Here is a 24462-nt window from a genome sequence, read left to right as displayed (position 1 = left end):
AACATAAGGTCAGCACAGCCGTACAAGCAAATCAGGCTACGTTCACTTAATCACTCCAAGGTTAGGGTAACATTATTATTGTTTGATTTGTTGCAATCGTAGTGATAATCTGCTTCCAGGCTGAAACTTGACACCTGTAGTGAGAGCAAAGATGCAGCCACCTATAAAAACCTGTGCCGATGGTTTAATGTTGACATTGTTTTTTAATGAATTGGGACTGTAACCAGTTAAATAGGAAAGACAATTTTCAAGAAAGAGTTAGATTTAGCTCTTAAGGCCCAAAGGAATCAAAGGATATAGGGAAAAAGCAGGAACGGGGTAATGATTTTAGATGATCAGCCATGATTATATTGAATGGCAGTGCTGGCTCAAAGGACCAAATGGCCTACTCCTGCACCTACATTTCTATGTTTCTATAATCACTGGAATATATTTTAAAAAGAGAAGCCAAGCCAAATGTATGACAAATAAAATCACTATAGAAATAATCATTCTCGGGTTATTACATAAGATTTATTTTGTTCATTTTTATACGAAAAATGAAGCGATCATGTGTTTGTGAGCAAAAATGCAATTAGATTTCTGTTTTTGATGCAATAAAATAAATTACATATACAGCTATTTTATGTGTCAATGCACTGGAGCTGATACAGTTTAAGTTAAGACATGCTTCATTTCTTGATCCATCTGGGTTTCTTACATATATGCAAGATTTGACTGCAACAATTTTAGGAATTGGTTGTACTATGATTTTTGTGAACATTGGAAGATTCTTAGAGATAGAGATGAAATGCATTTCACTGACTCCTTCAACACATTTTAACAGCAAAAAACAAAAGAATATTTAAAAAATATATCAGCAAGCTCAAAGCTCCTGTTCTGATGATTTGCCGAAAATAGATCGTATTAAAATCTCCTGGAGGCAATCTGCACTTTGTGCAACAGTCAAAAGGAGGAATAATATTTTGTTAGGTTCTTTGATGTTTCCAAATTTTAATTCTAATGTAACAGCAGAAACATAAATCAGGAGGGGTTTAAAATAAAAACAGAAAATGCAGGAACACTCAGCAGGTCAGGCAGCATTTGTGGAAAGAGAAACTGGTAGTGTTTCAGATTGATGACCTTTTGTCAGAACAAGGAAAGATAAAAAAATAATTAATCTGTGTTTTCAACATTTTTCTGTTTCTATTTTATATATCCAGATTCTGCTATTTTTTGATTATCAAACTGCAATATATGCTTGCAATTTAATTGATTTTCTTTCTACTCATTGGCAGGACTCCACTATTCTACAAATTGTCATTCTATTGTGCTACTCTTCAGGACTTATCATACTGACTAAACTCAAGAGCTGCCAAGACGACAAACGAAATATTAGAAGAGATGAGAAAAAGCCTGGTCAAGCTGGTGTGTTTAAAGGAAATCCTTAAAGTGGAAGAAGCAGATGGACTGTTGGATGATCTTGGGGAGAAAAAATGTGCATGGGTCACTGTGAGGTAGGTTGGGAGATCAGAGCTACACTGTTAGCTTAAGACACGAGTGTTCAATGGTATGATACAGCAGAGAAGAAGCTGTTCCTGAATCTGGTGTAACGTGCTGTCAAGGTTTTATATTTTCTGCCCCATGGGAGGGGGGAAAAGAGGGAATGACCAGGGTGTAATAATCCTTGATTATGTTGGCTGCTTTTCCAAGCCATCGTGAAGTGTGTGTAGAGTCGGTGGTGGGGAGGCTGGTCTGTGTGATGGACTGAACTACATTCACAATTCTCTGCAATTTCTTCCATTCGTGGACAGAGCCTATTGCAAAGCCAAGCTGTGATGCACCCCGATGGGATGCTTTCTACAGTGCATCCATCTAAAGAGGTTGTTAAGAGTTGTTAAATACATGCCAAACCTCCTTAATCATCTGAGGAGGTAGAGATATTGGTGTGCTTGCTGGGCTGTGGTTTCAATGTGGTTGATCCAGGATAAGTTATTCGTGATATTTAAGCTCGAAGATCTCGACCATCTCCATTTCAGCACCATTGTTGTTGACTGGCGTGTGAACACCACCTCGTTTCCGCAAGACAAGAATTTGCTCCTTTGTCTTGCTGACATTGCGGGTGAGGTTGTTGACTTGGCACCGCGTTACTAAGCTTTTTATCCCCATTCCATACTATGCCTCGTCATTGTTTGATATCTGGGCGTTCTCTGCAAACTTGCAAATGGGGTAAAAACAAGGAGCTGAGAATGGGAATCCTGGAGGGCCACTGATGTTGAGAATTATCATGGAGGATGTTTGTGCCACCAATCCTCACTGGTTGAGGGTCTAAGGGTCGGGAAGCCAAGGATCCAGTGCCACAAGTGGGTGCTGATACTTAGGTCCAGAATTCTGGAGATGTCCAGTTGGGAGCAGAGCTATGAATAGGAGTCTAACTTGAGTGTCCTTGTTAATGCAGCTGAGGTAAAAGATCACCCATGGTCTTACTGAATGGGAGAGCAAGTGTGCGGGTCAGCTGGTCTACTTCTGCTTCTAATTCTTGTGTTGTTTCTGTACTTAGACATTTATCAACATGATCTATTTGTAATTGGCTTGCATGCCACTTTTTCACCTGAAGTGTAGGCACTGTGGCATCGTTTCTGGTGAATGTATCATTAATGACCCCCAGGTATCTCTGTGGGTCTTCACAGAAACCAGAATGTAGACCTGTACATTTATTATCTGCCATAGATGTATTGCCTCACTCACAGATAATGGGAATTCAAGGGAGGTATAACAGCCCTAGCGTACTGGTGCAAAACACACAATGGAAATAAGTTAGATGCCAGAATGAACAAATACAATCGACAATATTTTTAGGCTTTTAGAGATGCAGTGCGGAAACAGGCCCTTCAGCCCACTGACTCCATGCCCACCAGCGATCACCCCATGCACTACGCACTAGGGACAATTTACAATTTTTACTGAAGCCAATTAACCCACAGACTAGTGCGTCTTTGGAGTGTGGGAGGAAATCGGAGCACCCGGAGAAAACCCACGGGGTCACAGGGAGAACGTACAAACTCCATACAGACAGCACTCGTAGTCAGGATCAAACCCGGGACAGGCAGCATCTCAGGAGAGAAGGAATAGGTCCCTTGTTTTTGCTGAGATGTGTTGAGTGTGGTGTGCGTTGTGGATGGTCACCACTGTTTATAAGATTCATGCAACACTCAGATAGATCAACTAAACATCTTAGGCCGATTATGAACACAACTGATCCATTTGTTCGGGCAAGTAACTAACCGGAGAGGTTGCTACACCTGCAGATGGATACTAAAGAGCTCACTTCAGTTGCTGAGAAGCTGATATAAAATCATAAAATCAGGGAAAATAAAAGGACAGGAACAGGCCCACCTCATCCATGCTGACCATCTTTACTTCTATTTGCTTCCATTTGCTCATGTTAGGCCCATAACCATTACCGATCAAAGTACCTGGACAAATGTCTTTTTAATTTAACAAAACCATTCTTCTGCTGAGTAAGTACCACTTGCACAAGTACAACCAACAAGTAATGTCTTTCTGCTCTACATTAGCTGGTCTCACCCTGTTGGTAGTCATGGTGAAGTATTCCACTGCTGAGCTCCACACTGTCCGTTAATCCTTTTCAGCATAATTAGCGGATCATTCTCTGAGGAACAGAAGGTTGTGCACCTTTTTACAGAAATATGAGAATGATCCTATTGTGTACAACAGATGGGAACAAAAACCCATTAGAACAACTTGCACTCCCCTCAGCTGTTCCAAACCCCAGTGATCTCTGAACTGTGTGTAACGCTGCCTGCTGCAGATCTTTCTCAGAAACCGAAAACAGAGATTAGATGGATTACAGAAGGTATATGAGCTCCATGTCTTTCTGGAATAGGGTCATTAAAACTGTCATAGCAAGTGCAAAATTCATCAGCATCAAAGCCAATGCATCTTTAATGTATAGATTAACAGCCTAAGCTGCATTAAATCAACTGGCTGTAGTTTTAAAATACTGACACAACATTGCCTGTATAAACTGGTGGTACAGTAACCGGAACAAGTATAAAATACTTAAATTATAATTTCTCTATTTTAGCCAGAACGACACTCTTATTGAATGATAATGAAATATCTTTGCAGGTTTTGTCATTTGAAGCGATATATTAATATATTTGCTTGTAAAACTATTTTGCAAGTTTTTGAAAACAAGAGGAAAAATTCAACCGAAACAAAACTTAAATCAGCTGCTGTGTATGTTGAACTTTGTTAATGCTATGTGCATCCGTGTAGATTATGTATTAAGAAGTAGTAATCAGGTGTAATCAAACGGAACATATCCTTGTTGCAAGCATTCAAAACTTCAGTGTGGCTCTCCAATAAAGTTCATGACCTATGGATATCATGTGACCAAATGGTCTACTGCACAAACAGAAAAGATTTATTCTTTCTCCTTGCTGTGAAAAATGATACCTGTAGGCAGCTGAAAAGATGCTGCAAATGGACATATGTTTGGTAGAAAAAAGTGCGGTGAAGTGGAAAGTAGAATGCAGGTTGCAGATTATTGCGAAAGGCTAACGTTTTCATGGTTTCCAACACAGACATTATAATTAAGATGGTTGTTTAATTTCAAAAACATATCTGCAATAAAGTTAATAAAAGCAGTCATCTTTGTAATCCCATATCTTTCCCTTTGTTGCTCACCCAGGGCCTCCATTGTGATCAGTGGGCAGAGGATTTGAATTTTATGATTGCACTGCGAGTTTATCTGGTGGATGGTTAAGCATAACAGATGTGGAGATGTAAGTCTCCTCCCCCACCGCCACCCCTCTCAATCACTGCACAGTGCAGAGGGCAAACCTCAGCTGAGGCAGCAGCAGCGGATAAAGCACTCGGAGACTTGTCAACATTAGCACTGTTTCACAGACCAGCCTATTATCCCCATTACCAGATTTCTCTGCTCTACCAGGGACTGTATTTGCATTTACGGTCACTTAGCACACTCAATCACAGATGACTAATTTTCAATTTTATAGCATGACGGAGATTACTGCATAAGTATCCTACAATTGATCTTAGTCTCTGTTGAATTGAGAAAATGACCGAGGAGAGGATGCCATTTATTGCGATTTTAATTTTGTTTCATATATGCTTTGAATTAAAATTGGGTTGTTTCTGTATGTGAAACGTGAACGTTTCTGTTTTGTAATGTGATAAGGTTAGCTTAGGTTTATTATTGTCACATGTACCAAGTTACAGTGAAAAACTTTATTTTACATGCTATCCTATAAAATTAGATAATACTATACCAAACTACAATCAAGTTAAACTCAAATTCAATAGATAGAGCAAACGGGAAGATGCCGAGTGCATAATATGCATAGATTTACAGTTAGAAAGAGATTTAAAAGAGAGTGCGATTATACCACATGATAGTAGATCCTTCTCTCTGAAGACCACGCAGAGTCACCACGCTCCAATGCCATAATCTGCCAAATATTTTTATATTTTAATGAACAGGAACCATGAGCAGTGTATTCAGAAAAAGTCACACCAGCAGGTCAATAATATTTAGCATAACAAATATTATTGTTGCATTTGAAAAGTTAGAGCTTTTAGATTTAAACTGCATTAGATTAAACAAAAATGTTAAAGCACCTGTAAAAAGTCTAATAATCAATATTAAGTTGCAAACATACAAAATATTTCCTGAGATGTTGGTACATTTCATTACCTGTTCCATGAACAAATTGCGTTCCCTTTATTATCAGGGGATGTAGTCAACATTATTTACTGGCAAACTGGCAACTTTATCTATTCTCCCTGTTAATTAAAATCAAACTTTTTCCACATAATGCACGAGGTCTCACATTTCCTCATTTAAGCAGGCCCTTTGGTCCACCTTGTCCATGCCTAATAAATTGGCATTCTGGTATGGGCCATTTGCCTGCATTTGACCCAGATCCCTCTAAACTCTTTCTATCCAGGTATCAGTGCTGGCAGATTTTTTGATTTCTCATAAATATAACATCACTTAAATTTTGAGATTGCTTGCTACTCTTCATCTGTGATTTCCTATCTTCACTCTGACAATGGAGTCCTTATTGATTTCAACACGAGAGTGTAAAGCTGAGCAATTCCACTGCACTTGCGTCAGGTGCAGGGACAGCATCTCTTCAGTCTGAAGAAGGGTCTCGACCCGAAACGTCACCCATTCCTTCTCTCCAGAGATGCTGCCTGTCCCGCTGAGTTACTCCAGCATTTTGTGTCTATCACAACATCTCTGCACATGTTTGGTGAGAAGAGGCAGATGGAAAATGTATTTAGCATCTTACTTTTTTAAGCAATTATGTTAAATGCTTTAAGTGGTTTCGTTCTGGATTTTTTCAACATTTAGATTTTTTTTAATTGGTACAAAGTTATTTGATTTTTAATTGTTTTTGGATATTTATAATTGTTTATGAATGTCAGAGGCATTGGGAGACAGTCTTTGGAGAGGAGCATTCATTTTCTGTGCTTGGGACTAGTTTTGCCCCACCAGATCATATTAGTTCTGCTCGCAAAGCCTTGACACCATGGAGAGCTACATCATGGAGAACCGTCGAGGACTCACATGCAAGTTGACCGATGAGAAGGTTCAATTCAAAGCTACTTTACTATCACATGTATCTAAGTTCAGTGAACTTCTTTGTTTTTTGCTTTCAATGCACAAAGTACACAAAAGAGTCATCACACTTCGGGAGCCGACAGAATGACAAAAAGTACTCATTAGAGTCATGACACAAAATGCTGGAGTAACTCAGCGGGTCAGGCAGCATCTCTGGAGATAAAGGAATGGGTGACATTTCGGGTCGAGGCCCTTCTTCAATCTCCTCATTAGAGCCATGTTGGTCTCCCTTTGTTCTCAGAGTTCCTAACCACCCCGACCCCCTCCTCCCCTGCCGGGTCCTTCTTAGTTGTCGGCAAACCTCCCACGCCGGGTCCCCTCTAGTTCTCAGCGGCCCCCCCAAACCGGTTCCCCTTTGTATTTGGCTGCCTCTCTAAAGGGTATGCAACTGGCAGTGTGTTGTGTTTCATCTCTGACGACCTTGATCGTTAAGCTTTCTTGTGGTATAGGGTTTAACCTATTCACAGATTTTCTGAGTTCTCCTCATGAGACTTGTGTCCAGGGCATCACTTTTTGACTTAAAGAAAGGTGTCACTTCATAATCCAGTTGTGTCATTCCTCCTGCAGCTTTCAATGAATCAACCTCATGCAGCTCTCAGATACATCTCTTGAAGAAATTAAATAGCTCATATGGACACCTCCAATTCTAGCTCCTGTTATTCAAGCTATCAATTTGTACTGCAAACTTCAACTACCAGTCCAATATCCCACATCCAAGTGTCAGGTTTGTTCAGTGAAGTAAACACAAACTCAATTATATTTGAAGATAGACACAAAACGCTGGGATAACTCAACGGGACAGGCAGCATCATGGGAGAAAAAGGATGGGTGACATTTCAGGATGGGACTCTTCTTCAGACGTAATGATGTTAAACAATTATGTTTGAATTGTTTCTCTTCATAGCTTCAGCCATATTGTTGTTCTCTCTCACCTGCTTCCCATTCACTCACCTCTGAAGATTTTGTGAGCTTAGTTCATTGATGTTTGGAGTCATTAGTCAGCAGTATACAGTTGTGGAAAATGGTGTTGTTCTGTCGTGTAACCAAATAGTTTGCCAATCAATGTCTCATTGTTAAATCTGAGCACCCATGTAACACTCCTCTCCTCAGTGGTTCATTGCCGCAGGGGTGGCACAGTGGTAGAGTTGCTGCCTAACAGCGCCATTAACCCGGGTTCGATCCTGTCTGTACGTAGTTTGAACGTTCACCCTATGACTGCATGGGTTTTCTCTGTGTGCTCCCGTTTCCTCCCACATTCTAACGACATACAGGTTTGTAGGTTAATTGGCTTCGTAAAATTGCAAATTGTCCCTAGTGTGTGGGATAGTTTCAGTGGACGGGGTGATCACTGGTTGGCATGGACTCAGTGGGGCAAAGGGCCTGCTTCAATGACGTGCCTCTAAAAATAAAATATATACATATTTTCATCCGGTGGTGTTTCCACCAAAACTGAAGTCACACCAGAAGATGTGAAGTTTTCCCATTTTTCCATGCCTGTTTACTTCACAGGGCTCAGCCTCCAATTCAATAGGTAACTCCACTGACTTTTCTGCTGCAACTCACTCATTGCTCAAGCCATTGGTAATCTGGTGGCATCATATCTTCTTGCTCTTAACATAGAAACATAGAAAATAGGTGCAGGAGGAGGCCATTTGGCCCTTCGTGCCAGCACTGCCATTCATTGTGATCATGGCTGATCATCCACAATCAGTAACCTGTGCCTGCCTTCTCCCCATATCCCTTGAGTCCACTAGCCCCAAGAGCTCTATCTAACTCTCTTTTAAATTCATCCAGTGAATTTGCATGCACTGCCTTCTGTGGCAGAGAATTCCACAAATTCACAACTCTCTGGGTGAAAAAGTTTCTTCTCACCTCAGTTTTAAATGGCCTCCCCTTTATTCTTAGACTGTGGCCCCTGGTTCTGATGAGTGTTTTCTTCTGCATGAGGGTTTTGCCGGACTGAATGAATGAATGAAACGTTATTATCACATGTGATATATCACAGTGAGATTCTTTGTTTTGCCTACACTAATGCAAAGGGCGCCATATTCTTGGTGCCCCCCTCATGCTGGGTCCCCCTTTGTTGTCTCGGTGGCCAGAGGAACTTGTCCGGAACCCTGTCAGGCTGAGTTGTTCCCTGATCCGAGGCAGAAAGTTTGGGAAATGTTGTCTCCTGGATCCACGTATAGTGGATGTCACTCAGGACTAGCAACATTGCTGGTACCTCAGGCTGCCACTGCGGTTATCAATGCCAATAGCTCATCAGTAAGTCTACTTACTTAGCATTAAGTTAGTTTTGTTTTCAATTCAGGTAGGATTAAGGGCCTGTCTCACGTAGGCGATTTTTTAGACGACTACAGGCGACTAGGGTGTCGCCTGTATGGTCGTGAGTAGTCTCCAAAGAGTCATAGCATTTTTCTGGTCGCTGCTGGATTTTCAGAATGTTGAGACATTTTTGGCGAGAGTGGGTTTGACGCCAATGAGCGTAGCTCGACGTATCCTGACATAGGTGCTGTCGTAGGTTGTCGCCAGGTGATGTAGGTAGTCGCCGGTGCCGACTTCAGTGAATTCCATTGGCGACTACCTACGTCAACCTACGTCGAACGGTGACAGGTATCAGCGTCAAAACCGGAGGTGAAAATGGCGTGAATTGTCTTCAGTTGTCACTGAGAGGGTCGTAGCTTGTTGTAGCTTGTCGCGGGTGGACGTAGGTTGACGTCGGTTGTCGTAAGTTGCTGCCTGTGTGGTCGTAGGAGTGGTTGCAGCTGGACGTCTTACTCGCGACGATTGGGTCGCCGGTTGTCGGTAGCTTGCCGTAGCTTGACGTCGACTAGGTGGTAGGTTGTTGTAGCTGGTCGTAGACATTGTCGTGGGGGGGTCCAGTCGCTGGTTTTTCGGCGACCTGCTACGACTATGACAGTCGCCTAAAAAATTGCCTAAGTGGGACAGGCCCTTAGTCCTTTAAATGTTCATAACTGATTTGTCAGGTATATGAATCAAAATTCTAAATTTCAGATGAGCATTTGAAATGCTGTGGCACAGGAGCCTGTGGGCAGGATTATTACAGCAAGGTCCTCGCTGGCAAGCACAGACACAATGGGTCAAAGGGATGGTATCCTTTGTTTGACCCAATGGCAAAGAGACACAGAGAGCTTCTGGAAGTTGTGCATCTTGTTTATTCAGCTTAGTAACAATACCATGCATGCACCGATCCATCGGACATACAGGTCACACATTTACAGACATCCCCAAATTTGACAGCAGATTTTTAACTATAAGTAAATCCTATTTACCAATCTTGCAGATGCAGTTGGACAGCTAGAATTTACAGATATGCTTGCAAAGATTTTGCCTGGATTCTACTTTGCATAAATGCTGAGTGGTTACACTGTCTGAATTAATGCCTCTGTTTCGATAAATAAGATATTTTTAAAACTGGAACATTCTGCTATCCAAAATAGTAAAATTAGTGAGATTGGATTACAGGGGGGGTGGGGGTGGGGGGGGGGGCTTGCAAGCTTAGGAGGAAAATGAAAACAAAAGATGTATTTAAAGAACTCAATAAACCAAAAATGACAATTTTGGCAGATGCACCAAAAATATGCTCCAGTAATATCATTCCACAAAGAAAGACTCAATTATTCCAATGACCCTGGCTGACATGAATAAAGACACTGTAGGAAGCATTTTTAAAATTTTGTGTTTTCATAAGTCAGGGACTTTTGGATAGAAATGTTTTCACAATGCCAGTTCCGTACTTCCAAATCAGATTTACTTCACCTAGTTCATAAGGGTCTTCAGCCCATCTTAGTATGGCCTTGAATTGTTCTGCAATATTCTTCTGCATTGCACTAAAACGCATTGCCAATCACTTGTATTTCTGCTGCAATAGTACCTGCTTTAACTGACTCCTCTGGCAGCTCATTCCATATACCCAACCACCCTCTGTGTGTAATAAGGTACCCCTCGGGTTTTGGTTAAATCTTGCCCCTCGCACCTTAAACTTATGTCCTCGCTTCATGATTCCCCTTCACTGGATAAAAGACTCTGCATTCACCCTATCCATTCCCCTCATAACGTATATTCTGACTTATATTTGCAACTCCGTACAACTCCCGGCCATGCTCTCTTCTTGTTGCTACCATCAGGAAGAAAGTACAAGATCCTGAGAACTATTAGCCCCAGGAACAAGAACATCTTCTTCTCATCAACCATGTGGTTCTTGAACCGCCCTGCACAAACTTAGCTCAGCACTAAAATACAATGCTGATTGGTTACACTGTCAGAATTAATGCCTCTGTTTTGATATATAAGCTATTTTTAAACTGGAACATTCTGCTATCCAAAAAAGTAAGATGAATGGGATTGAATTACAAGGGGGCTTGCCAAGATTGGGAGAAAAATGAAAACAAATGTAGTATTTAAAGAACTCAATAAACCAAAAAACACAATTTTGGCACACCTCCCTCCATCCCATCCCCCACACCCAAGTCGCATCAGTTTCTCGTTTTCACCAAACAAACAACTAACAATGGTCTGTTTCTTTTATCATCGTAACATTTTTGCAAATCTTTCATTCATTGTTCGATATCTCTCTACATCATCATCTATATCTCTTCTTTCCCTTTCCCCTGACTTTCAGTCTGAAGAAGGGTCTCGGCCCAAAACGTCACCCATTCCTTCTCTCCAGTGTGCTGATGTACTCCAGTTTAAAAAAAAATCTATCTTTGGCTTAAACCAACAGCTGCAGTTCCTTCCTACACATTATGGACTTTGGATAGGTTGTCTTGCACTATTGGTCCAGTTATCTAATGCAACTGATAATTGTATTATTCCATTAATGAGCCAGTAAAGCTGCAGTGAGTAAGAATTTCATTGTTTACTTCCCTGTGTATATGATAGTTAAACACTCTGGATTTGATTCTTGAACTTGCTTTAAACTATGAAAGTTTGGTGCTGGGAAGTCATTACTAGAGAAACAGTTGGAGTCAAGAAAAAATCTTGCAGGTAAAGTCTGTTCAATCAAAAACAAAGTTTCAATCATTTCATTGTGACTTTGTTTCATCACAGCAGGTGCTGCCTTATTGAAACATATAAGATAATTAGGGGATTGGACACATTAGAGGCAGGAAACATGTTCCCAATGTTGGGGGAGTCCAGAACAAGGGGCCACAGTTTAAGAATAAGGGGTAGGCCATTTAGAACGGAGATGAGGAAGAACTTTTTCAGTCAGAGAGTGGTGAAGGTGTGGAATTCTCTGCCTCAGAAGGCAGTGGAGGCCAGTTCGTTGGATGCTTTCAAGAGAGAGCTGGATAGAGCTCTTAAGGATAGCGGAGTGGGGGGGGGGTTATGGGGAGAAGGCAGGAACGGGGTACTGATTGAGAGTGATCAGCCATGATCGCATTGAATGGCGGTGCTGGCTCGAAGGGCTGAATGGCCTACTCCTGCACCTATTGTCTATTGCCTTGAGTGTAAATTGTTGCAATTGCCCTCCACCTGTAACCCAGAGTTCAGAACCAACAGCAGAAGCAGAACCAGCCTGACAGCCATCCACCATTTTGAGTTTCAGAAGTCTTCACCGACACCAGCCACACAGAGTTATTAATGGTTCAGACTTACGTGATTAGCAGGCAATGTTTTAGATCATTAGATGCTCACACCTGATCCAGCTTGTCGCAAGTGAAGTGTGCATCATTGATGCAAAACCCTTCAGATTAAAAGTATGTCCACTTACCCAGGGGAAAAAATTGGAGATATCATTTATGTCACATATCCTCCACCCTTTCCAGTAACCATCTTGCTAAAGCAAAACCTCATCATTAATCATCATCACATAGAATACACATACTGACTGCAATTGATTATTGTAGTTGCAAGATTCCTCCAAAGGCCACAGGATTGGCCCTCAGGTTAGAGAAGTGATCTCTTGTGTATAGTAATTGCTGCACATGAGGTCATTCATCTAACCTAAGGGGCAATCATTTACTCTTAATAGTCCCATGTCTGCAGTTAATATGTCTTCAAATTGAATTTTTAAAACCGGAAATGTTTGCGCCCACTCTGAATGAGCTATGGTTCTGTTTTTGGCTCATTAATGGTCAGTAGCTTTATTCTATGGCCTTCTAAATTCATTTTTTGGAGAGCTAATATCAGTCACCAGGAAAAGTTTGTTTACAAATGAAGATACGTGCTGACATGGAGTTTTATTGATGGGAAAAACAGATATTTTAGTTTTGATGTGCATGGATTTCCTTGGATGTCTAGCTTTTTTAATAAACAATAATTAAAAATAGAATTTTTGGGGCAAATTAATTTACTATAGGCCTCTCCCATAGACCCGGTAGTGTCAGTAACAAGTGGCTTTGTTTAAAAAACTGGATTTAGAGAACACTTTTTGCATCATTAAGACAACCCAAAATCATTCAAAGATACTTAGTTACTTTAGAGTTGTGCAGGTGAATATGGGAAGAATCTGAAAACAGCATTATTTCACTCCTCCCCTCCCCTCATTATTTGACACCTTTTTGGTTCCTTGTCACCTTCAATCTTTTGTCACTTACTCCCCCAATTATAAATCCCTTGCCTAGCATTGTCCCTTGCCTATCACTTGCCTAGCATTGTGTTACACCCAACCCCCCCCCCCTTCTCTCTTTTCCAGCTTTCTCCTCCCTGCTCCTATCAGTCCAAAGAAGGGTCCCAACTTGAAACATCATCTGTACCTTCCCTCACCAAAGGCTGCCAGACCTGCTGAGTCTCTCCAGCATTTTGTGTTTTGAAGTACTTTGCTATGTTTTGAATGGTGGCAGATTTCTTGAATGCTGTTACGACTGACATCACCCAAGCACGCGAGAGCATTCATCATGCTTCCAAACTACGTTCTTCAGCTGGTAGAAAGGCATGGGAAGCCAGGAGTTAATCACTCACTGGAGCGTCACATTCTATCAGCTGCACCCCTTTGGCATTGAGCTTCTGCTCGGTAATGACAACCAGAATGTTGGCAGAGGATCCTTGACTGCAGAAATGTCATTAAATGACAATCTCCAGTTGACATTTGGATGGTCCTTAGAGAAAACTGAGATGACAGCATTAGAATACTAAATCATTTGAATTGCTTTTCCCTGTCGCCTCTCTCTCCCTTGAAGGTTGGCGCTCAAAGCGCTCCTGTGCCTGGAAGTGATAAACTATTTTGGAAAGGCCACATAATAAGTTGTGAAGAACAGATTGGATTTTTCCGACAAACCCACAGCCAGAAACACCCATTTATATTTAAAATAAATATTTATTAGTGATTTCAATATATTCCACATGCATCCCAAGTTAAACAATTATACAATCTTCTTCAGCATATCATCCATAATAGGAAAACCAATTTAGTAAATATATGTATTGCATATATATCAAGTACAAATTTAGAAAATTGTTTTAGGCACTTAAGTAGTTCTCAATCCCAACCACGACTGCATCCTCTTCAAAATTACCAAATAAATTCAAAATTAATTGAATTAGATATTTATAAAATACAGTGTAAGACCACCCCTAAACTAGTTTGTGGCATTCAGATAGATGTTTCCTCATCCTTCAAATTGTCACTTTAAAAAAAAAACTAATGACAAAATAATTTTTCTTCTTAAAATGTAGTAGACTGAATATTTCACAGATATTAAAGAGTGTTGTGATTATAAACAGTAGTAACGATTCATTAGTCTTTTCAAGTTTGCCATGTGATACAGTTATTGCACAGGAGGTACCTCATAGAGGTCAGTGTTTCAGAAGAAAACGTTCAATAAACATCCATGCAAGTATTACAGCACATGTAACCGACTTAAGTAACTTTAAGTAAAGGTGGAATTTCAAGTTTTAACCTTACCACATCGAGTATGTGTTAAGCCCCCATCAGTAGGCCACTAACAGTAGAATAAATTTAGGTTTTTACAATGTCTGACTATTAGACAAGTTAACCATTTGTAAGACAGTTAGATGACGCAAATTATTAAGATACAAAGTACATTTATGAGAAGGTGTTGTGAAAGTTCACTAGATAAGAGACAACTCATCAACAAATTAACAGTGCCTCCTACAGCATTGGAAGTCCAAGCAGAATGCATTTGAAAGGCAATTTCCACCAGTATAAGCGATTAGAAGCCAGTAAACCAAAGAAATATTTGAAGAAGGGTCTCGACCCGAAATGTCTCCCATTCCTTCTCTCCAGAGATGCTGCCTGTCCCGCTGAGTTACTCCAGCTTTTTGTGTCTATCTTCGGTTTAAACCAGCCTCTGCATTTCCCTCTTACACAAAGAGATATTATGTTGTGCCAAGGAGAAAGTCTTCTGAAACCAAGAAGTTCATCCCTGAAAATAGTGACAGACAAAATAGTTGAAATTCAAAATTGAAAATCAGAAGGATTTTAATCCAGTAGTCAATATATAAGCATTTACTCAATTAGTACAGTCCATAACTAATTATAAATTGGAATCCAATATCTTAGTTCTAAGGCTGTTGAGACTCAAATATCCTGTCTCTATAATATCGAATATCAAGCCCATGTACCAGACAATAGCGTGAACATTTAATAAATCATAACACGGAGCAGGAATAGATCTTCAGGCCATCATGTTGGCACCGTCGTTTGCCATTCATCATATCTCTGGCGATCTTCTACCTTAACTCCATTTTATCCACACTGGGACCAAATCTTGCCATTGTCCAATTTGTAGAAACCAAATTACTTCTGTTTTGAATGAACTAAGGCAACGGAACCTCCTACTTTTCTGAATCATAACTCATGGTCCATGAGTTCATCTTTTAGTCTCAGAAGAAGGACTGAGTAAACATTTCACTTCACACCAATAATTATGCTAGTTTACTTTCCACAGGTCAAGTATTTTTTTTTTTAAATCAAGAGTTATGGTTGCATTCATTTAATTCATCAATATTGTTCTAACATCTATAACATTATCAAAATGCCCCTCGTTAATGGATTGTCTTGCTAGACCTGACATTAGTTCTCCAACTCCTCTGAAAAAGTAAATCTTACGAAAGTTGCAAATCCAAAATAAAAACATTGAAACAGAAAGCAGAAGTAGGAGGAGGCTATTCAGCACCTCATGCATGCTCAACTATTTAATACCATGGCTGATCACCTAAATTCAGTATCTTGTCCCAGATTTCATCCTATGTCTCGTGTTGGACTCTTGTAACACTCTCTTGAATATATTTAATGACTTGGCTTCAACTGTTTTCTGTGGTTGTACAACAGAAATTACTGGAACACTCAAAAGATCAGGTAGCAACCCCATCCACTGGATTTTGCCAAATCTACTGCCTATCTTAACCATATGGCCAGACTTAATTTCTCTAGACGTCAAGTGGTAAGTGAGCTCTCTATACCCATCCCGAAAAGTGTCAAGACAGGGCACAAGGCAGATTGAGCTCTGAGAGCATATCAAAAAATCTATCCTTCTATCTTGAATATATTCAGCTCTGGACTGCCACAGCTTTCTTAAGAAGAGAATTCCAATGATTCAATATGCTCTGGATGAGGAACTCCCTGTATCTTTTATTTGAGACTGTGACCCCTGGTTATAGGCAACCCAACCAGGGGAAACATTTTCCCTCTACCTACCCTCTGTCTAACCTCTGAGAAATGTGTATGTTTCAAGTAGATCACATCTCATTCTTCAGCATTTTGATGAGTGTTGGCCCAGTATGCGTTATCTACGCAACAGACCTACCATTCTGGAAACCAATCTAGTGAATCTTCATTACACTTCCTTTATCATGGGTATATTGCTCATTATCTAGTAAATCAGACCTCTACATAATATTCCAGGTAGTCTCACTAGAGTTGTGGTAAGATGTATTTGCTCTTGTAATAAAATCTTCTGCAGAACAGGCCAGCATACAATTTGCTTTCCCAATTGCCTTCTGTACCTGCACATCAACTTTCAGTGATTCATATACAAGAACACATTGTTCCTTTGAACACCACCACCTTTCAATCTCTCACCACTTATTTCTCCACTATTTTATTTTTAATGGTTCTGGTGGTATCATTTTATGTTAATTACCAGAATAATTGTCAACCAGGCCTACTGAAGCAACAAATTCTGTAAAATTGCTGACAAATTTGGAGTTGGTGTAACTAGAACAAGCCCAGCCCATGAAACAGCTAAGAAAAAAATCTTTGATTTTGTTTGATCAATCTGAAGAAGGGACCCAACCTGAAGCATCACCTATAAATTTTCTCGAGAGATGCTGCCTGACCTACTGAGTTACTCCAGCAATCTGTGTCTGTCTCAAAGGTTTCAAATGTCTTTTTTTGGTATAAAACAGCCAATCTGCAGTTCCATAATATTAAAAAATCTTTGCTGGCTGGTTAAGTCGCTTAATCGGCCAGATGGCTCTCAAGTTTGCTAAACACTTTGAATACAGCTGACTTACTCTAAGGTCCAAAAGCTATTAAATAAAAACATACAAATTAAGTAAATTAGAAATGGTTACAATGTTTAGGAAGAAATAACAACCTTTAAACTAAATCTAAATACATTTATTAAATGTCAATTATATATTTCCTGTGGTACCTTGCAAGGTATCTTTGTTCTTGCACATGATTTTTTTTCTGTGAGACTCGGTGAGGAGTCCAACCCAGAAGTACAGGTGGAACTGCTGGCATTTGGCCACAAAATTAGACCCAATATGTTGTGTGCGGCAATGAACAAATTGACAGAACAAACCAACCACAATCTTTAAATACTTAATTTCTAATCTGGACAAAAAAAAAAGATTGTTAACCCAAAATATTAACAAGATACACCTAGAAATGAACAAGCATTATCTAAATTGCATATCTTAATTTATTAGGACTTAAGAAATTTAAATTATTAATTGAAAAAAAAATGTCCTCCATATGTTAAATGACCAGCAGTGTATTTCCAAAACCTTGTGTATTTACATCAGGCTTACATCATCTTTCAACAGAACTGATTTGTTATTACAAGTACACCACCGATTTCTTGACAACAGATGGTCCGGCACCTCCTTTAATCGGACAAAATTACAAGAGCACTGCGTTTGGCGTACGCTCTTTTGGAACTCGTGACTCCGTCTTGAAAGAGTTAATTGTTTACTTCTTTGTTAATTGTTATTTCTTTATTTACATTTCTAGCAGTTCATGGTGCTTTATGAAGAGGGGACGGGTATAATTAGTAGGTCAGAGGTTTGTGGTTGAATTGTTATTATGTGATCTCTGTTGGTCTGGCAAAATGGATAATCCGGCAAGGCTCTGGAATCAAGGGAGCCAGAAAGTTGATGGTGTACCTGTGGCACTAGTTACTCACTGGAGTTACAAGGGAGCCAGAAAGTTGATGGTGTACCTGTGGCACTAGTTACTCACTGGAGTTACAGCTGCTCTTTATGCCCCGCATCTTTGCCAGATGGTGACATTGCAGCAAGAAGTCCATGCATAATTTCTCGTTTTATTTCTCCAACAATTGATTCCTTTATCTGATGGGGACAAAAAGAAAATTCCATCAGTGGTACAGCATCCTCACTCGATTCGCATAAGCAGACCTCCCAACATTTGATTTTACAAATTCATAATTTTGATGTCCAAAATTCAGAATTTTACATCAAAATTCATAATATGGTGCGTAATGCAACTTTGTAGCAAAAGAAATATGCACAACAAATGCGCATACGCATTGCTCTACAATCATGTGTGAAAAACGACTATTAATTCCAACAGCCTGTAGTTCTTGGACTACATGTACAATGTCAGGCCTATCATGAGTATATTCTGCTATTTATAGTAAGGTTATTGAACAGAAATACATTTTACAACACAAAGAAAAATCTGTTTTGTTTTGTTTTTTCTATTTTGCTTTGTCCTTACAGATCCCAATTCTCTTGGTATTGAATAAAAGAACAATGGTCATAAAATGTATGACGAAGTTATGAAGAAAGAGTTTAATTTAAAAAACTGCACATGCCTAATTTCATTGAAGACATACTTGCTCCAGTGATCTTCAACAGCAAATCACAACGGTCCATGTCCCCCCCTACTCCCCTCCCCCCTGCCTCCCCCCACCTTCTCCCCACCTCTATGGTGGGGCGGGGCAAGCGGCGGGGCATGGGTTTTGCGGAAAAATTTGAGGAGAAATCGGAATGGCGGAAATGAAATAAGAAATTCGGAAGGATTGGCCGGTCTGCACAAAACTATACCATTCCTGAAAGCCCCCGATTTTTCTCCATCTTATCGACATCACAAAACATTTCTCTAATTCGGGGAAGACAGATAGCTATTCTCAAAGACCAGAAAGTATTGTCCTTTGGATGGTGCTAGTAGGCGTAAGAACCTTACATTAACCATTCTGCATTCACCTTATTATTAACGTGCAAAGTTACGACTGCAATGTCCAGCACTTAAGTGCACTAAATCACATGGTCCTCTATTTGGCCCACAAGCTGTAATAAAATTCCCTTGAAGTAGATATCCTACGAACTTGATCATGGATTGTCAATAGTGGTATATTTCCTCAAATTAGCTAATATTACATCAGTCATTTTAACTTTTCAAGTAAAATTTGAACATGATATGTAAAAGACAACATACATTGGAGCCACCCCAGCTTGGTTTTTCTCAAAGTCACAACTCAATTTACCACAAGAGTCAGTAATAGCTCATCCCCTACTGTTATCAGATTACTGAACAGTCCACCCAAAAGCTAAGAGTGTCATCCCGATCACCAAACCTACCTCATTGTGACCCTTGCACTTTTGCACATTTTATGAAAAAGCAAACAAAAACTGTTGAAATCTCATTCTTGACCAGCGATGGAGGCCGGTACTTTATATGATCATCTTAGAGAGGTGACTTGTTTCACAACCGTTTACTGTACTTGACCCGATTGCTGCGCGACCTTGGTGTCCACTGTGCAACACTCAGTGATCTGTAACGTCAGTGATTCGCAATGAGAGGCACCTATACAATTTCAGGGAGCCTCTTGCGATGCAGCAAGTCTTTGTATAAATGAACACTAACCTCCTGGAGAACACTGTGGTAATCTGGATGCTCTAGGAGATGACTTCTTGGTCCTCTAGATGGAGAGGCTGCTGTAGCTCCAGTTGGTTCAGATGTCTGGCTTATTGGATGCTGATCTTCAACTCCGGATGAAGATATAGTTTCTGTAAACGAACTCCCCTGGGCACCTCGTGATGGCGGCGAGGGAGTCAACAGAACAGAAGAGCGATATACTTGTCTGCTCTGTGGTGTAGTTGAGGTAGTTTGGCTCATTGGCTTTCCATGTGGCATGGAGGTGCTTGGTATACTCGGGGGGTCATGGCTTAACGAGCCTGGTGCTGAACACCTAGACGTCCATCCTGGGCTAGAGGAGTGGGAACCAGGCTCCACGTTAGCGTAGGGGCCACAGTAGGAGTGTTGGTACTCATATTCTTCACCCAAATGTTCAGAAAAGCCCAGTTCGGATCGGAGATACGACTGCTCCCTCAAAAGTTCAGATACCTGAATTTCAACCAAAGGACAAAACAGTTTAACCAGCAATAAATCAACAGGTTTTACTGAAATTAATGTATTACTTAAATATTCTTCCCGTCATGAGGCAACACAAGTCTACTCAATGCTGCGTTGCATTTTAATTTTGGTTGGCGGGTGCCGTTAATACCTGGAGACAAGATTTAATGCGAGTAAATGGAAAATAATTTAAACCAGTTGTATAAGACAAGGTTGCATTTTTGCACAAGATGCAAGGTTACATTTGGAGTACCATATTCAGTTTTGTTCACCCTACTGGAGGAAAGATGTTGTTAATCTAGAAAGAGTTCAGAAAAGATTTACAAGGATGTTGCCAGGGTTGAGGGCCTGAGCTAGGGAGAGGTTGAGCAGGCTACGACTTTATTCCTTGGAGCGCAGGAGGATCTTATAGAGATGTACAAGATCATGAGGGGAATAGATAGAGTAGATGCACAGAGTCTTTTACCCAGAGTAGGCAAATCAAGAACCAGAGGACATAGGCTTAAGGTGAGAGGAAAGAGATTTAATTGGAACCCGAGGGGCACCATTTTCGCACAAAGAGGTGATGGTATATAGAATGAGTTGCCAGAAGAGGCAGTTGAGACATGTACTAAAACAACATTTAAAGGACATTCGAATAGGTACATGGATAGGAAAGGTTAAGTGGGATATGAGCCAAAGATAGTCAGGCAGGTGGGACTAGTGTTAAAGTGGGATATTGGTCAGAAGGGACTTTTACCGTGCAGTATGAATCTATGACCACTAATATTAGAAATGCTCTTAGTTTATTGGTTACAATACATATTAAAGCTGATATTGATATTATAAAGCTGATATTTAATAACAAGACATTACATAAATGTTTAAAAATTGCAATAATTAGCTATATCTATGTTTTATTACCTTATGACAAATAAACTAAAACTTTCATGTGCTCACTGTCAAAATTGTACGCATGTTAGCACTGTTTCTATTTCCTACTGTGTGATAAATTAAACTGAAGGTTGGTTCAATGTTGTGTTGGATTTGTTCCCCTCAAGAGCATCAGCATTAAAAAAAAAGGCTAATTTTTGAAAATGCTTTACTTGGTTTCATTTAAAATTCCTTTTGCGTGACCTAATTTTTTTTGTTATTCCACAGTTTCTCACAGCTTTGTGCTCATTTCTTAAAAGAATTATAAAAGCCACAGCATTCTACACATCTTGCATAGTCAGCAATCCATCCCTTATTAATTGTAGCAAACAACTTAATGTCAGAAATATTATTTAAACAATTAAAAACCTGAAGCCTAATAGTATTTTTACCAACATCAGAGCATTATATAACGCCCCAGCACAAAATAAAGCTGTCAGAAACATTGTTGTGTAGGAAAATAACTGCAGATGCTGGTACAAATCGAAGGTATCACAAAATGCTGGATTAACTCAGCAGGTCAGGCAGCATCTAGGAGAGAGGGAATGAGTGACTTTTCGGGTCGAGACCCTTCTTCAGACTGATGTCATGGGGGCGGGACAAAGAAAGGAAACATTGTTGTTGTGCTGGTCCTTGTTAAGAGATATCCAATTAGTGACTAAACTAAAAAAGACAATTTATATCTTATGTGAAAAATTGCAGCTAGCTGATTGATCAATAAGTCTTTGGAAAAACATGCCATTAAAAACCATCAGGTTTATGTTCACTGATAGGGAGTGAAGATTATTACTTTTGTTATTGATCGCCATAGTTAGGACTAATAAACCAGATTGTCACTATCCACGAGTACTTACACATCTGAGTTGTTAATGTAACTAATAATTGTTTTTCTCAGCGCTTTTCTGCATCTTGGTAAAAAGAGATTTAGTAATAATTGATTAACAAGACAGCACTGCATATCTTGAAAGCTCTTTGACCCGATGTGCTATTAAATGAAATAAACACTAATGGAAATAGAAGGATATTGGGAATCTATGACTGACATCATTTTCTGGACACTGAGTCAACACAATCATGAGGACCAAAGGAAAATTGTAACATTCAGTGATACAGGTGATAAAGTAGATTGAGCAAATGCACGCTGGAGTGTCGCCCACAGGAAGTTATAAATCTACAGATGCAATAAGATGCCAACCACAGCAGATGAATACACTTAATCTTGGTTAATATTTAGTACACATAAAGGAGATAGGGTTTTTACAGCACATGGCAGAGGGCTTCATTCAGCAGAAATCCAACTTACTTACCGGTTCCATTACATTGAGAGAGGAGGATGACATGGCATCAGCGTTATTAGCAAATGCCTCCTGAAAAAACAGAAAATGATCACTTCAGTACAGAGAAGGAGTAAAACTAAATGGACCACCCAGCATCAAAGTTGGACACTCATAGATACCTGGGACTGTTGTCTAATTTGGAAGAGCTTCCCCATAGACTAGTCAAGCAGTAGCCATAGAGTCAGAGTGATACAGCGTGGAAACAGGCCCTTCGGCCTAACTTGCCCACACTGGTCAACAAGTCCCAGCTATGCGAGTCCCACCTGCCTGCGTTTGGTCCATATCCCTCCAAATCTGTCCTATCCATGAACCTGGCTAACTGTTCCTTAAACATTGGGATAGTCCCAGCCCCAACTATCATACACCCACCACCCTTTGTGTGAAAAAGTTACCCCTCAGATTCCTATTAAATCTTTTCCCCTTCACCTCAAACCTATTTCCTTGGGCCCTTGACTCCCCTACTCTGGGCAAGATACTCTATGCATCTACATGATCTATTCCTATCATGATTTTATACACTTCTATAAGATGACCACTCGTCCTCCTGATAGAAGCCTGATTGTTGTACTCAGAGAATCATTCCTTTGGATAACACCCAAAATCCATGAGTATGCACTGTCCAGAGGTAAGACAGACCCATCGGGGGGCAGGAGAATGCATACAGGCGGAAGGTAGATGCCGTGAGAGTCCACAAAAATGACTCCAGACCCCATGAGGTGTCATGACACTTGTCCAACATGAGGAAGGCATCCCAAGCCTATAACAGTCTTCCATATTATACAACATGCAGACGCACTTAATAGCAATGGCACACTACGTGAGGATCTTCAGTCTCCATCACCACAAGCTATTTGATAGCATCAGCACTGTCTGATATGCTGGTGTTCTGAAGGACAGAGCTGTCAAGATTGGATCTGTGGCAAGTGGATCAATACAAATGTTGACCCCATTATCACCATTCCACCTGTGGCAGGTTCACAGGTCCAGTACTCAACATGACCTGATAGACCTCTTCCTGTGGCATTAGAATAAACAATCATACTAACTTCTCCGCGTTTACTACAATTGCTGCAACTTGATGATGACCACATATTAATAATCGTTTTAAAAAAAAGCACATCACATGACAGGGGAGCAGAAATACGGGGCGCAGAATGCCACTGCCACACAGTTCCAGAGATCTGAGTTTGATCCTGACTATGGGTGATGTCTGTGCGGAGTTTGTACGTTCTCCCAGTGACCGCATGGGTTTTCTCCGGGTGCTCCAGTTCCCTCCCTCATTCTAAAGACTTGCAGGTTTCTCTAATGCTCAGGATGCAAAAGTTGGATAAGATAGAACTAGTGTACGGGGTGATCGATGATCGGCGTGGACACGGTTGGTTGACGGGCCTGTATCTTTGAATTAAACTGAACTAAGCTAAATAATTGCACTGCAGTGGGAGGGCTGGGCAGAGAGCGCATGTGGTGAGGGGGGAGGGCAGGAATGTCAGTGATGAGGACCCAGTAGGAGTGTTAATCAGAATCAGTAATGAGACAATTCAAAAACTTCAGCACAAATATTCCAATTATCTAGGAGTTCAAGTCAAACCTAAAAATCTCATTGTCCTTGACAGCTCCATATCAAAATTAAACTTAGGAACGCAAATTCCTACCGCAAGCTCAGTCTCTGCATAATTTTGTCTAAAATCATCATTGGTCTGGGGCTGGGATTGTGCCTACAAGCCCTCTCTCTCTTTGCTAAACCAGGAGATGGAGGAAATCAAGCAAGGAAGATGCTTTTCATAATAACAACGCGTGCTTGTGTTTATAAAATGAATCTTGTGTCTTGCGGTGTTGCCCAAGGACAAGTGTGGTGAATAATACTCACGGCACGAGATGGCGGTCTGAATGTAGGACACTGGCTCGGGGCTTTGAGCTGCTCCTCCAGAGCAAACAAACGTTCCTCCAACTGAAGTTCTAACTCCTGCAGCTCCATGCGAACAAAGTTCCGAAGGTTTTGCAGTTGGTCGGCCTCTTGCCTGCAAAGAAGA

At 40.4% G+C, this 24462-nt stretch overlaps 1 protein-coding gene and 1 long non-coding RNA gene across 7 annotated transcripts in view; one reads left to right on the top strand and one right to left on the bottom strand.

Annotated features, from left to right (window-relative positions):
* The window catches only part of LOC144596005 (uncharacterized), a 56282-nt gene extending 35044 nt beyond the window's left edge, over positions 1 to 21238 (top strand). The window contains exons 2-3 of the long non-coding RNA XR_013547559.1: positions 1278 to 1496; positions 18548 to 21238. This is a non-coding gene — a long non-coding RNA (uncharacterized LOC144596005). The remainder of the gene's footprint in view (positions 1 to 1277; positions 1497 to 18547) is intronic.
* Positions 13959 to 24462, bottom strand: part of itprid2 (ITPR interacting domain containing 2) — a 138317-nt gene continuing 127813 nt past the window's right edge. For 5 of the 6 annotated variants that reach the window (XM_078404038.1, XM_078404039.1, XM_078404040.1 and 2 more), the window contains 5 exons: positions 24300 to 24450; positions 22403 to 22462; positions 19695 to 20174; positions 18028 to 18157; positions 13959 to 15003 (listed from right to left, as the gene is read on the bottom strand). In XM_078404038.1, the coding sequence (XP_078260164.1) occupies positions 18053 to 18157; positions 19695 to 20174; positions 22403 to 22462; positions 24300 to 24450 (796 nt within the window). In that variant the 3' untranslated portion in view covers positions 13959 to 15003; positions 18028 to 18052. The remainder of the gene's footprint in view (positions 15004 to 18027; positions 18158 to 19694; positions 20175 to 22402; positions 22463 to 24299; positions 24451 to 24462) is intronic. The other variant, XM_078404041.1, reaches the window with a different exon arrangement.

The sequence above is a fragment of the Rhinoraja longicauda genome, chromosome 8 (assembly GCF_053455715.1).
Source record: "Rhinoraja longicauda isolate Sanriku21f chromosome 8, sRhiLon1.1, whole genome shotgun sequence".
NCBI classification, from domain to species: Eukaryota; Metazoa; Chordata; class Chondrichthyes; order Rajiformes; family Arhynchobatidae; genus Rhinoraja; species Rhinoraja longicauda.
This window is presented reverse-complemented; position numbering and strand designations above follow the sequence as displayed.